Source organism: Salvelinus sp. IW2-2015, linkage group LG4q.1:29, assembly GCF_002910315.2.
Source record: "Salvelinus sp. IW2-2015 linkage group LG4q.1:29, ASM291031v2, whole genome shotgun sequence".
NCBI lineage: Eukaryota > Metazoa > Chordata > Actinopteri > Salmoniformes > Salmonidae > Salvelinus > Salvelinus sp. IW2-2015.
Genome location: NC_036842.1, coordinates 32,893,427 through 32,905,836, shown reverse-complemented (window position 1 = coordinate 32,905,836; position 12,410 = coordinate 32,893,427). Strand labels below are relative to the sequence as shown.

General features: G+C 41.0%; 1 protein-coding gene and 3 non-coding genes across 4 annotated transcripts; all 4 read right to left on the bottom strand.

Moving 5' to 3' along the window:
- Positions 1-354: 354 nt before the first annotated feature.
- On the bottom strand, positions 355-3,828 carry LOC111961841 (large ribosomal subunit protein eL37). Its single transcript, XM_023984418.2, has 4 exons — positions 3,749-3,828; positions 2,962-3,097; positions 2,455-2,539; positions 355-467 (listed from the first exon to the last, which is right to left on the bottom strand). The coding sequence occupies exons 1-4, from the start codon at positions 3,749-3,751 to the stop codon at positions 398-400; spliced, it is 294 nt and encodes a 97-aa protein (XP_023840186.1). The 5' UTR covers positions 3,752-3,828; the 3' UTR covers positions 355-397.
- Positions 749-832, bottom strand: LOC111962865 (small nucleolar RNA SNORD72). Its single transcript, XR_002877158.1, has one exon. It is a non-coding gene; the product is annotated as a small nucleolar RNA SNORD72 (small nucleolar RNA).
- LOC111962863 (small nucleolar RNA SNORD72) lies at positions 2,693-2,771 on the bottom strand. Its single transcript, XR_002877156.1, has one exon. It is a non-coding gene; the product is annotated as a small nucleolar RNA SNORD72 (small nucleolar RNA).
- Positions 3,171-3,249, bottom strand: LOC111962864 (small nucleolar RNA SNORD72). Its single transcript, XR_002877157.1, has one exon. It is a non-coding gene; the product is annotated as a small nucleolar RNA SNORD72 (small nucleolar RNA).
- Positions 3,829-12,410: the final 8,582 nt, after the last annotated feature.

The following is a 12,410-nucleotide window of genomic DNA, read 5'->3' as shown; positions in this document are numbered from 1 at the left end:
GACCACCCATACTTAAATGTATGTATGACTAAGTCAATTTGGATAAGTCTGCTAAATGGCCTATTTTATAATCTTACCACAGAACTATAAAAAAGTTCTTATCCATACCATTTCCATGCCCATTAGAGGCTGTCAACCGATGACTAAAGCAGTGGCATGAATGCTTGCACTAAATTGGAGCAAATGTGCAAGTAGACAGAAAAACACACAAAAAAAAGTAAGTAGGATAAGAAAATATTTTTTCAATTGGGATTGGTGAACCCCAGTGCACTGCACAGTTCACGCTTATCTGTTGTGGAAAGAATTAATGGATGATCCATGTTATACTGAGAAAAAACCCAGACGACTCAAAACTATCAACAGCACATTTATTTAAACAAGTAAATCCAAAGTGTGTCTAGGACGAGCTGGAGGCAGCCACTGCAGCACGCTTAGGCTTTGGGGTGGTCCCTTCCCGGAACCCGTTCCTGAAAAGGTGGGGAAAGAAAACAAGACATCTGTACATTATGTAGAAGACTTGAATTGTAACCTTACGGATCACCTAAGGTAATAAGCAACATTTCTTTCAGTCACCAAGGTGGTCTTCACAGTTTGTGGTGTTATTTGTGGAAGTCTGTTGGATGCATATGCTAGTGCTGATCCAACTACGTAACAGATGGCCATAAACAGATGTAGCAGAATACATAATTCTACATGGTTTTCAGAACTCTTCTCAGGGACCCCTAGGTCACAACTGATGGGGTAGTGAAGCTTGCTTTAGTAAAGATCTTAAAAATAAATCACTGTGATGTCATCAGTTCAGACATTTATTTTGTGACATCATTGGCAAGCTCATTTCTGCTAGCATTATTTCAAAGCAACAGTTGTAACAGAGCAAACAGGCAGATTTCAGTGGCTTATTGACCACAATCACAAATAACAGAGCACCAACAACCACAATTTAACTCACATTGTAGAATGACCTGCATGTCTTTAGCATTTGATTAACTTCTTGTGGGCAGGGGGCAGCATTTTCACTTTCGGATAAATAGCATGCCACAATTCAACTGCCTGCTACTCATCCCCAGAATATAAGATATGCATATTATTAGTAGATTTGGATAGAAAACACTCTGAAGTTTCTGTTTGAATCATGTCTGTGAGAATAACAGAACTTATGTAGCAGGCAAAACCCTGAGGACAAACCATTCAGAATTTTTATTTTTTGATGTCACTGTCTTTTCAATGAGATTTCTTAGAGACACCAGATTTCTAATGGACTWGCTTGCWGTTCCTACCGCTTCCACTGGATGTCACCAGTCCTTGGAAATCGGTTGAGGTTATTCCTTTGTGTAATGAAGAAGTAGGGCTATCGTAAATGAGGGTCACATGAAGTAAATTTTTTGAGAGAGGCACGTAACGAAAAAAAGTTGCGTCAGTTTGTTTACTTTTTGTATTGAAAACAGATCATCCCGTCTTCAAATTGATCGATTATTAACGTTTAAAAATACCTAACGTTGTATTACAAAAGTAGTTTGAAATGTTTTGGTAAAGTTTACATGTAACTTTTGATATATTTTGTAGTGAAGTGGCAAAAGTCGGAAGCTGTGTTTTTCTGGATGAAACGGTCCTAATAAATTGACATTTTGGATATATATCGACGGAATTAATCGAACAAAAGGACCATTTGTGGTGTTTATGGGACATATTGGAGTGCCAACAAAATAATTTCGTCAAAGGTAAGGCATGATTTATATTTTATTTCTGCGTTTTGTGTCGTGCTTGCAGTGTTGAAATATGCTTCTCTCTTTGTTTACTGTTGTGCTATCATCAGATAATAGCATCTTATGCTTTTGCCGAAAAGCCTTTTTGAAATCTGACATGTTGGCTGGATTCACAACGAGTGTAGCTTTAATTTGGTATCTTACATGTGTGATTTAATGAAAGTTTGATTTTTATTTGAATATGGCACGCTGTATTTTCCCTGGCTATTGGCCGGTGGGACGATTGCGTCCCACCTGCCCCAGAGAGGTTAACTAAGGCCCCTGAGAGCCAGTCCTGCAGGTTTTCATTTCTCCACGGAGGGTCGAGTGTCTGCTGGTTCTCTCTCCACCCTAACTAATTAATCATCCAAGGTCACCAATTAGTAAAGGAACTCCCCTCAACAAAAAAAACCTACAGACACTGCCCTCCGTGGAATGAGTTTGACACCCCTGCACTAATGTTAACGATTGGCTGGAGTCCACACAAACCAGGGTCGCTGTCAGTAGACAGGAATCAGGAGAAAACGCTTTGAAAGGGGAATTATCATCCTACTTGAACTTGTCCAATAAGAATGCCATTTCCAGATCCAAACATTTTACCATGTGCCCCACTGAATGACCTTGGTTTTCCAGGCAATGAAGAAAAAGGAAAATAATTTCAGTAGTACTGTCTACCGCTGGCTTTACATGAGTGCTCTGTTGATGTGCTCACCTGAATCTGCGGTAGACGACTCGCAGGTGTCTCAGGCGGCCGGACCCAGTGGTGTTCCTCCTCTTGGCCTTAGCGCTCCAGTTGTCTACAGAAAGAACGGTCAATACACAAGTTGTCACAAAGCGGGATCAAAGGTTTGAGGCAAACGTTCCCAAATATCCTCACTCCTGTCAACAGACGTGGGAGCACACATTATGGAAAGATCTGTCAACCAATGTGCATACTTGGAGAGGCTGGGGTCTCGTCTCAGTCACAAAGTAAGAATCACTGAAATTCATATGTTCAGACATTTGTATTGAAAACATCATTGACAAGACACTGGGCCGTAAACATTGATTGTGTCATGCTGTACTGTGTCAAATATTCTAACAAGTCAACAAGGCAAGCAGTAAAATACAATGCAGTAACAACCCTCATTATTCAACAATGCCCACAGGTCTGACATCTTGGTTACAATATAGCAGTTTTTACAATAAATCAATTGATCGTTCAAGTAATGGCACTTACACCGTCTCTTGCGTTTCTCGGGATACCCACACTTCCCGCAGGACGACTTCTGCAGGTGGTAAGCCTTGGAGCCACAGCGACGGCACAGAGCGTGCGTCTTATTACGCCGCTTTCCGAAGGACGATGTACCCTTCGTCTGAAACACACAAGGTCCATAAGTTAACCAAATAGATCTTTGTCATCCAGTGAGCATGAATGGAGAAGTCGGGATCATGTCTCAGCCAACAAGTAAGAATCACTGAAATTCATATGTTCAGACATTTGTATTGAAAACATCATTGACAAGACTGCCGACTGTATGCTAAGGTAATCAAGCTGGACTACGAACGTTTCTAGTCAAATTCCTGGCAACTTAGTTCAATGTTTGCTTGAGGCAAGGCAGCTAACGTTAGCAATGCTTTCTTTGCTAGAAAGTTGACGTTAGCCATGTTGACTACCGGTAGATAGGCATTGAGCTAGCTAGATATATACATGTTCACATTTATTTAAGTCGCGAGAATAACGCATAGTAAATTCTCCACACCCGAAATAAAGTGTGCTTTAGTTGAAAGAGCACATTACTTTGCCGGTAGCAAGCTAACTAGCTGAATAGGCAAGATAGCTAGCAAGCTTTTAGGCAAGCAAACATTCAAGGTTTTTATACACCATCTAACGTTGCATCAAAAACAATATCGATGAGAAACCATTACTTGTGATTAAAAGTCGTAAATCACAACAATTGATGGTAAAATAAACAGATACAGAAATAGATGTTGTACGATACATCTATGACTATTTTTCCACTCACCATTTTCTTCCTATGGGTGGGTGAAAAGAGACCGGAAAAGCGCTCGGTGTTGCATTAAATCCCAACCGAGGTTGTTCCGGTGTAACAGTAAAAAAAAAAATGTTTTATTTTTATTTCACCTTTGTTTAACCAGGTAGGCAAGTTGAGAACAAGTTCTCCTTTACAATTGCGACCTGGCTAAGATAAAGCAAAGCAGTTCGACACATAAAACAACACAGAGTTACACATGGAGTAAAACAAACATACAGTCAATAATACAGTAGAAAAATAAGTCTATATAAAATGTGAGCAAGTGAGGTGAGATAAGGGAGGTGAAGGCAAAAAAAAAAGGCCATGGTGGCGAAGTAAATACAATATAGCAAGTAAAACATTGTAATGGTTGATTTGCAGTGGAAGAATGTGCAAAGTAGAGATAGAAATAATGAGGTGCAAAGGAGCAAAATAAATAAATAAATACAGTAGGGAAAGAGGTAGTTGTTTGGGCGAAATTATAGATGGGCTATGTACAGGTGCAGTAATCTGTGAGCTGCTCTGACAGCTGGTGCGTAAAGCTAGTGAGGGAGATAAGTGTTTCCAGTTTCAGAGATTTTTGTAGTTCGTTCCAGTCATTGGCAGCAGAGAACTGGAAGGAGAGGAAGCCAAAGGAGGAATTGGCTTTGGGGGTGACCAGAGAGATATACCTGCTGGAGCGCGTGCTACAGGTGGGTGCTGCTATGGTGACCAGCGAGCTGAGATTAGGAGGGACTTTACCTAGCAGGGTCTTGTAGATGACCTGGAGCCAGTGGGTTTGGCGACGAGTATGAAGCGAGGGCCAGCCAACGAGAGCGTACAGGTCGCAGTGGTGGGTAGTATATGGGGCTTTGGTGACAAAACGGATGGCACTGTGATAGACTGCATCCAATTTATTGAGTAGGGTATTGGAGGCTATTTTGTAAATGAGCCCCCTTAATTAGGACAAGCGTTTATTTCAACAAATAGCCGACAGAGTACTAAGGATGTAAACATTGATTTTAATACACTACTCATGGCAAATCCGATCAATTTGTTTTGTTGTTCATGTCAGGTACGGGCCATGTTTGAATACTTTAAAATGCATACTTCCTTCTTCACTGTTACACACATCCAATCATGTTGAATCAGTGATTACTCCAAGGAAGGGAAGAGGAAGAGGGAAGGATATAATTTTAAAAGTATTCTATCTGGGCCACTTCTATAGCTTGCTTCTGAAATGGATATGAATTCACAGATTTCTTCCTTAGCCTATCAAGATAAGGAGTCCACAACGTTCATCAATACAGAAGTCCTGCTTTGAAAGACTACACAAGTGGAGTAGCATACAACACAAATAATCCATTTCAATCTGTCAATCAATGTCATATTGTGATCATCATAGGTTATATAAAAGTTAAATTAAAACATTTAAAATAAATATTAATAACTGATGTGTTTGCAACGTCAATTGCTTTTGAGTGTAATGTTTTTTTTTGCCACCAGATGTTGCCATTCAGCTGCTGGTGGCTAGGAGGGACAATGATCTAAAGCAGCTTCATCTCCTGTATGCTTTCCCTCATCTGAAACCAATTTAACTGTAAAGTTTAAGTGCATTCCTGCTGGGTATCCGCCATATTGCTATTCACAGATTTGTAAAGCGGAAGGAGAGAGGAAAATGACAGGGATCCACTCTGGATAAATGGACATGGACTCACTGAATGAGCATGTGATGTGAACTGACTAAAAATTGAGTTTATGTTGTGCATTTAGTTTTTCAATGGCAAAAACAGAATTATGTATATTTCTAACGTGTATATTGTGACATTATGCTCCCGGGAATTGTATAAACATTGCTGTCTGTCTCTCTGACATTAAAAACAATGTTTTAATATTCAAATTCGATCTCCAGCTGTCCCATAGTAATGAACGTACCGAGAGTCGGGACGAGACCAGTGATGCCAATTTAGCAATTTTGTTGCTAGATTTAGCAACTTTTCAGAGTACCCTGGCAACAAAAAAAATCAAACAGCACCTAGCAACAAATTTACCTACTTTAAAAAATATATTTTGAACTTTTAGCAACTTTTGAAAAGTGACTCAAACAAAATGCATTTCCCCTCTAAATGACACAAAAACGATTTTTCTCTGTCACACACTCAGTCACAACACACGTGCCTGGCTGCAAAAGTGCATTGTGAGTGACGTCAGCAGCAGGCGCTCAGCTCTTTCACAGGCAGCAGCAGGCCAGCAGCAATTTCAGCAAATTGCTAATCATTGTTGGCTGACTGTAGTATGCGTTCCACGAGACAAACCCAATGAATATAGTTGGTCACAAATGTTTGATCTTGAACAGAACTTACAACATCAATCAACATGTCTCAATCAAAATTGTACAGTAAAGTACAGAAAAGAGTAGGAGTCTGTACCTGAATTTAAAGGGTGGCTGAAGCCAGTAATTGGGGATGATTGTTGGGCATACTGTGCGTACTGCAAATCAGATATCCTTGCAAAAATGTATGACATCAAAAAAACATTGTTTTTACAGCAAAGCATATAAATAAATCAAAACTGTACAACCCCACAACGCAGTCTACATTACCACAGTTGGTTAAGAAAGTGGATAACTGCAAAAGAGCAGAAGCTACTATGCCAATGGCCATTGCGGAGCATTGTTCGCTGCTAGCATGCGACCATTTAGGTATGGCTTGTATAGCTGCCTTTTCAGATTCTGTGGCAGCAACAAACTTCCAAATGCACCGCACCGAGTGCACAGAAATGATTAGGGGAGTACTGGCTCTTTATATTCTCAAAAGAGTAACATTAGATGTGGGGGATGTGAAGTTCAGTCTCCTTTTGGATGAGTCCACTGATGTCAGTGTCTTGAAATACCTGGGTGTGGTGATTCGGTATTTCAGTGCTAAAAAAAGAACCGTTGTGTCCACATTTCTTGGTCTGGTTGAATTGGAGGGGGGCGATGCCAGATCAATAGCAAAGGCGGTAGTTGAGTTTCTTGAGAAGTGTAACCTTAAAAAAGAGAATCTTCAGGGTATTGGCACTGATAATGCGTCCGTGATGACTGGGGTGCACAATGGGGTGCACAAGATTTTAAAGGAAGAATGTGCATTGCCCAATTTGGTACTCATCCGCTGTGTGTGCCATTCTTTACAATTGGCTGTCAGTGCAGCATCCAAAGAAACCATCCCTAGGAGTGTTGAGTACTTAATCAGAGAAACCTGCAACTGGTTTTCGATTTCCCCAAAACGGCGCGAGGCGTACAAAGCAGTGTATGCCACCATTAATTGTGGCCAGAAACCCCTGCAGATCACCAAAGTGTGTGCCACACGTTGGCTATCGATTGAGCCTGCGGTAACTCGTATATTGAGCCAGTGGGAAGAACTGCAACTCCACTTTGAGGTGACCAAGGCCAGTGAGCGTTGCTACATGGCGGATGTGCTCCACTCCATGTACAAGACCAACTATGTCTACCTGACATTCTTGAAATCAATCCTGTCCGATGTACAAGTTGCACTGAAGTCATTTGAGGGAGAGCAAACAGATCCTGTCAAGCTTTTGGACAATCTGGTACACCTCTTAACATCAATTTGCAGCAGAGTAGTCAAACCTATGTCAAAAATTGATGTCCTGAAGGATGCCATTGATGGACATCTCAGTCCATCACCATACCTTGGGTACCTTTTCGAGAGCACGGTGTACCAACTCAGTATTGCGCCAGAGGACAAAAAGGTCATTCGGAGACAGTGCATCAACTACATTGTTGCTTTAAGCAAGGAGCTGCAAGCAAGGCTCCCAGACAACCTTGAAGCCGTGCGAAACATGGCCTTGTTCAGTGTTAAGGAAATGCTAAAGCACAATAAAGGCACCACTGAAATTATTAAAGTAGCTGAGCTACTGGGGTACCAGCCACAAACAATTGATCAAATTGTTTCCCAATGGAGAAACATCCATCTGTTTAGGTGGGACTCAACTGAAAATACAGTCGAGTTTTGGAGTGAAGTCAATAACTACACAGACTCTTCCGGGTCAAATCCTTATGAAGAACTGTGCAAAGCTACACTGAACGGCTGTTCAGCCAAATGAGTGTGGTCAAGTCAAAGTTAAGAAATAAAATGTCATTGCACACTCTCAACTCCATACTCCTGGTGCGGTATGGACTGAAGCTGGCTGGTGATACCTGTTACCAGCATAAACTACCAAGTGAAGTTCTGCAGCAGTTTGGCACCACAGCAGCAAACAGCTTTAAGGCCACTCCATCCTCTACTGCTGGTTCCAGCTCCGTGACAATGCAGTTGGACAGTGAAGATGAAGAGGATTTCCTTGCCATTCTATGATTCATCATATTTACAGTACGTATGCAAGGAGTGGACTTTCTGGAACTGGCGGAGACACACAGCTGATGGTGGCAGTGTGCACTGCAGTGTGTGCGAGAACAGTGGCAATATCTGGAGGAAACCATTGAGCAGCTAGCCAGCCAAGCTGCACAACAACCTGGAGAGAGCTGGAGAGAGATGCCTAGCGCACACATCATTATTTGAGTTAAGTTGCTTGTTCAATAAGATAGCATATATACCTTGAACCTATAATTGTTGATCAGTTAGGTAGCATGTTAACTAACTACCAATACACTGCTTAAAACTATATTTGTTCAGAATGTGTAGGTTTACTAGTTAAAAAGAAAATAAATAAAATGTAATTGTTCAATAATGTGTAATTGTTCAATAATTCTATGTGTTGTGTTTAAAAAACAAAAATAGGTGATCATATAAAATGTTTCGTGTTTATATTACTTTCACAGATAAAAATATATGATAATAAACAAACAAATCTAAACTAACAAATGTCAAATCATATTTTTCGCAGAGATGGCCAGTCAATTTGAGTAACGTTATTGTGTATTCTACGTAATGACACAGTTTTACGTTATTACGTAATGATGTCATCGCGCAATGACATCACAACGTCATTTAGCAACTTTTAGCAACAAATCGACCTGCCTCTAGCAACTTCCCCTGAAAATGAGTTGGCAACACTGGACGAGTGTCACGCCCTGACCTTAGAGAGCCTGTTTATTCTCTATTTTGGTTAGGTCAGGGTGTGACTAGGGTGGGTACTCTAGTTTTTTGTATTTCTATGTTGGCCTGGTATGGTTCCCAATCAGAGGCAGCTGTCTATCGTTGTCTCTGATTGGGGATCATATTTAGGCAGACTTTTTCCACCTGTTGTGTGTGGGATCTTGATTTTGTATTGTTGCTTTTTAGCCCTACAAAGCTGTACGTTTCGTTTGTTACTGTTTCTTGTTTTGTGCCGGTTATCATTAATAAAAAATTATTAACCTACACCACGCTGCATCTTGGTCCGACCTTTCTTCCAACAACAATCGTTATAACGAGACAGGCAGGCAGTGTTTCTCAGCCAGTCAAAATCATGAATCATTTTTATGAATATACAGTGTGTTCGGAAAGTATTCAGATCCCTTGACTTTTTCCACATTTAGTTACGTTACAGCCTTATTCTAAAATTAATTGAATATTTTTTCCCCCTCATCAACCTACACACAATAGCCCATAATGACAAAGCAAAAACAGCTTTTTAGAAATAATAAGCTGAAAAACCCCAGAAATACCTTATTTACATAAGTACTCAGACCCTTTGCTATGAGACTCGAAACTGAGCTCAGGTGCACACTGTTTCCATTGATCATGCTTGAGATGTTTCTACAACTTGATTGGAGTCCACCTGTGGTGAATTCAATTAATTGGACATGATTTGGAAAGGCACACACCTGTCTATATAAGGTCCCACAGTTGACAGTACATGTCAGAGCAAAAACCAAGCCATGAGGTCATAGGAATTGTCCATAGAGCGCAGAGACAGGATTGTGTCGAGGCACAGATCTGGGGAAGGGTACCAAAAAATGTCTGCAACATTGAAGGTCCCCAAGAACACAGTGGCCTCCATCATTCTTAAGTGGAAGAAGTTTGGAACCACCAAGATTCTTCCTAGAGCTGGCCACCCGGCCAAACTGAGCAATCAGGGGAGAAGGGCCTTGGTCAGGGAGGTGACCAAGAACCCGATGGTCACTCTAACAGAAACTCCTGAGCTCTCTAGAGATGAGAGAACATTCTAGAACGACAACCATCTCTGCTGCACTCCACCAGTCAGGCCTTTATGGTAGAGTGGCCAGACAGAAGCCATTCCTCAGGAAAAAAACACGACAGCCCGCTTGGAGTTTGCTAAATAGCACCTTAAAGACTCTCAGACCATGAGAAACAAGATTCTCTGGTCTGATGAAACCAAGATTGAACTCTCTGGCCTGAATGCCAAACGTCACACCTGGAGGAATCCTGGCACCATACCTACGGTGAAGCATGGTGGTGGCAGCATCATGCTGCAGGGATGTTTTTCAGTGGCAGGGACTGGGAGACTAGTCAGGATCAAGGGAAATATGAATGGAGAAATGTACAGAGAGATCCTTAATTAAAATCTGCTCCAGAGTGCTCAGGACCTCAGACTGGGGTGAAGATTCACCTTCCAACAGGACAATGACTGTTAGCACACAGCCAAGACAACGCAGCAGTGGCTTCGGGACGAGTCTCTGAATGTCCTTGAGTGGCCCAGCAAGAGCCCGGACTTGAACCTGATCGAACAGCTCTGGAGAGACCTGAATCGCGCCTCATTAGCTCATTTTTATGGATGTATCCAAATAAATTTCACTAGAAAACAGCTTAAACTAATGCAAAGGCAGCTACTTTGCTGTTATTCTGGCTGTAAGTTAGCCGTAGTTGGCTAGCTAGCAAGCAAGTATGACAATGGAACATTTAGAATGAACGACTGGGTTCATAGATACAGTGCAAAAAGACTGAATGTCTCTAACAACCAAACCAATAGAACAAACGACCAGCCGGCTTGGGTAGCAACCCTAGGTTTGTGTCAGTACTATATCTTGTGGAAGGATAAAATAGTATGAATAAATGAATCAAGATTTTAAAAAAATATAGAAATCACATGTTGGTAACCCGTTGTATAAGAGCGATAATGCAGTCAAAGACAGTGTTTGGAGGATATATTTGCACGGTTAGCCGGCCTTGGACTTCGTGTCGGGCCTAACAACACCAGTGTCAATATATCCTCCAAACACCGGTTTCTCGGGCATTATCACTTCAATCATTTTTATCAGTAAGAAAAGGTATTTTGAGTGGTATAGTTGATGACAGTAATTATTGTTGTATTTTCGCATAAAACTCAGATTAGATGTATCGGGGTTAGTGCACCTACAACAAATACTATGGTATTTTATATTGTTTTTAGACACATTCACATAGTGATATAAAATGTAACTTCTTCCTATAAAGTATCCCAGTACAACCAAGTTAATAACTTTGAAAAATATAAAAAGTCAAATTCATTCCTTTGAATGATAATTATAAAAAAATATGTATTTGGTCAAATTAAAATATTTTGTTTGGGGCCTCCCGAGTGGCGCAGGGGTCTAAGGCACTGCATCGCAGTGTTGCGGTGTCACTACAGCCTGGGGTTTGATCCTGTGTCACTACCTGCCGTGTCATTACTGGCCGTGATCGGGAGTCCTATAGGATGTCGCAAAATTCGCCCAGTGTCGTCTGGGGAGGGTTTGGCCGGGGGGGGCTTCACTTGGCTCATCGCGCTCTAGCGACTCCTTGTGGTGGGCCGGGCGCCTGCAGGCTGATTTCGATCATCAGTTGAATAGTTTCCTCCGACACATTGATGCAGCTGGCTTCTGGGTTAAGCGAGCACGTGTTAAGAAGTGCGGTTTGGCGTGTCATGTTTCGGAGGATGCATGACTTGACTTTCGCCTCTCCCGAGCCCGTTGGGGAGTTGCACCGATGATACGAGATGGTAATCACGTAATTGGGGAGAAAAGGTTGGTAAAAAAAAGATAATAATAATAATAATAATTTGTTTATCAATTTTTTTTTTCATCCAAATATTTGTTTCAAATAATTTTTTTGTTTTATTACCCCGTATTTTTAGGATCAAAGACTGTTACAATTAACCCAGTAGGTGTGGTTAAATGTAACATTTCACCTCTGACACTTTTGGTTTGAATTGTAAACGACTGGCATGTCCCAGAAACGTAGTTACAGTGAGTAATGGTAGCTGAGATATGTATGTTGTTTGAATACAATTTTTTTAGAGTTTGATTAAAAACATGCTTTTTTGTCATTAAGGAGGCTATAGTCATTCTATAAGCTTTTTAAATGTTTTTTGTTTGTTTTATAAAATATAGACATTTGGAAATTAGAATGTCATTCCTTGTCAAAAGCCAGATTTTCCCTTTGTAAGGTCAATAGGATCTATTAGACATGTAGGTGAAGACGGGTTTTTACTGGGCACTGATTTACTTGTGTGCCCATAGTTCCCAGTAAACACCCGTCTTCACCTATACCAATCCCCATTAGCTGTTGCAAAAGCAACAGCTACTCTTCCTGGGGTCCACACAAAGCAGGAAGCATGGCATAATACAGAACATTAGTAGACAAGAACAGCTCAAGGACAGAACTACATACATTTTTTAAAAAGGCACATATTATACTGTACGCTTTCTTGAATTTGTTTTGGATTTGGGGACTGTGAAAAGACCCTTGGTGGTATGTCTGGTGGGGAAAGTGTGTGT

Excerpts from the sequence above, each read along its gene's own strand:
- LOC111961841 (XM_023984418.2), bottom strand. Across the intron at positions 2,540-2,961 it reads CGAGAAACGCAAGAGACGGT|ACAACTGGAGCGCTAAGGCC; the intron begins GTAAGTGCCATT and ends TTCTTTCTGTAG. Across the intron at positions 468-2,454 it reads GTCGTCTACCGCAGATTCAG|GAACGGGTTCCGGGAAGGGA; the intron begins GTGAGCACATCA and ends CCACCTTTTCAG.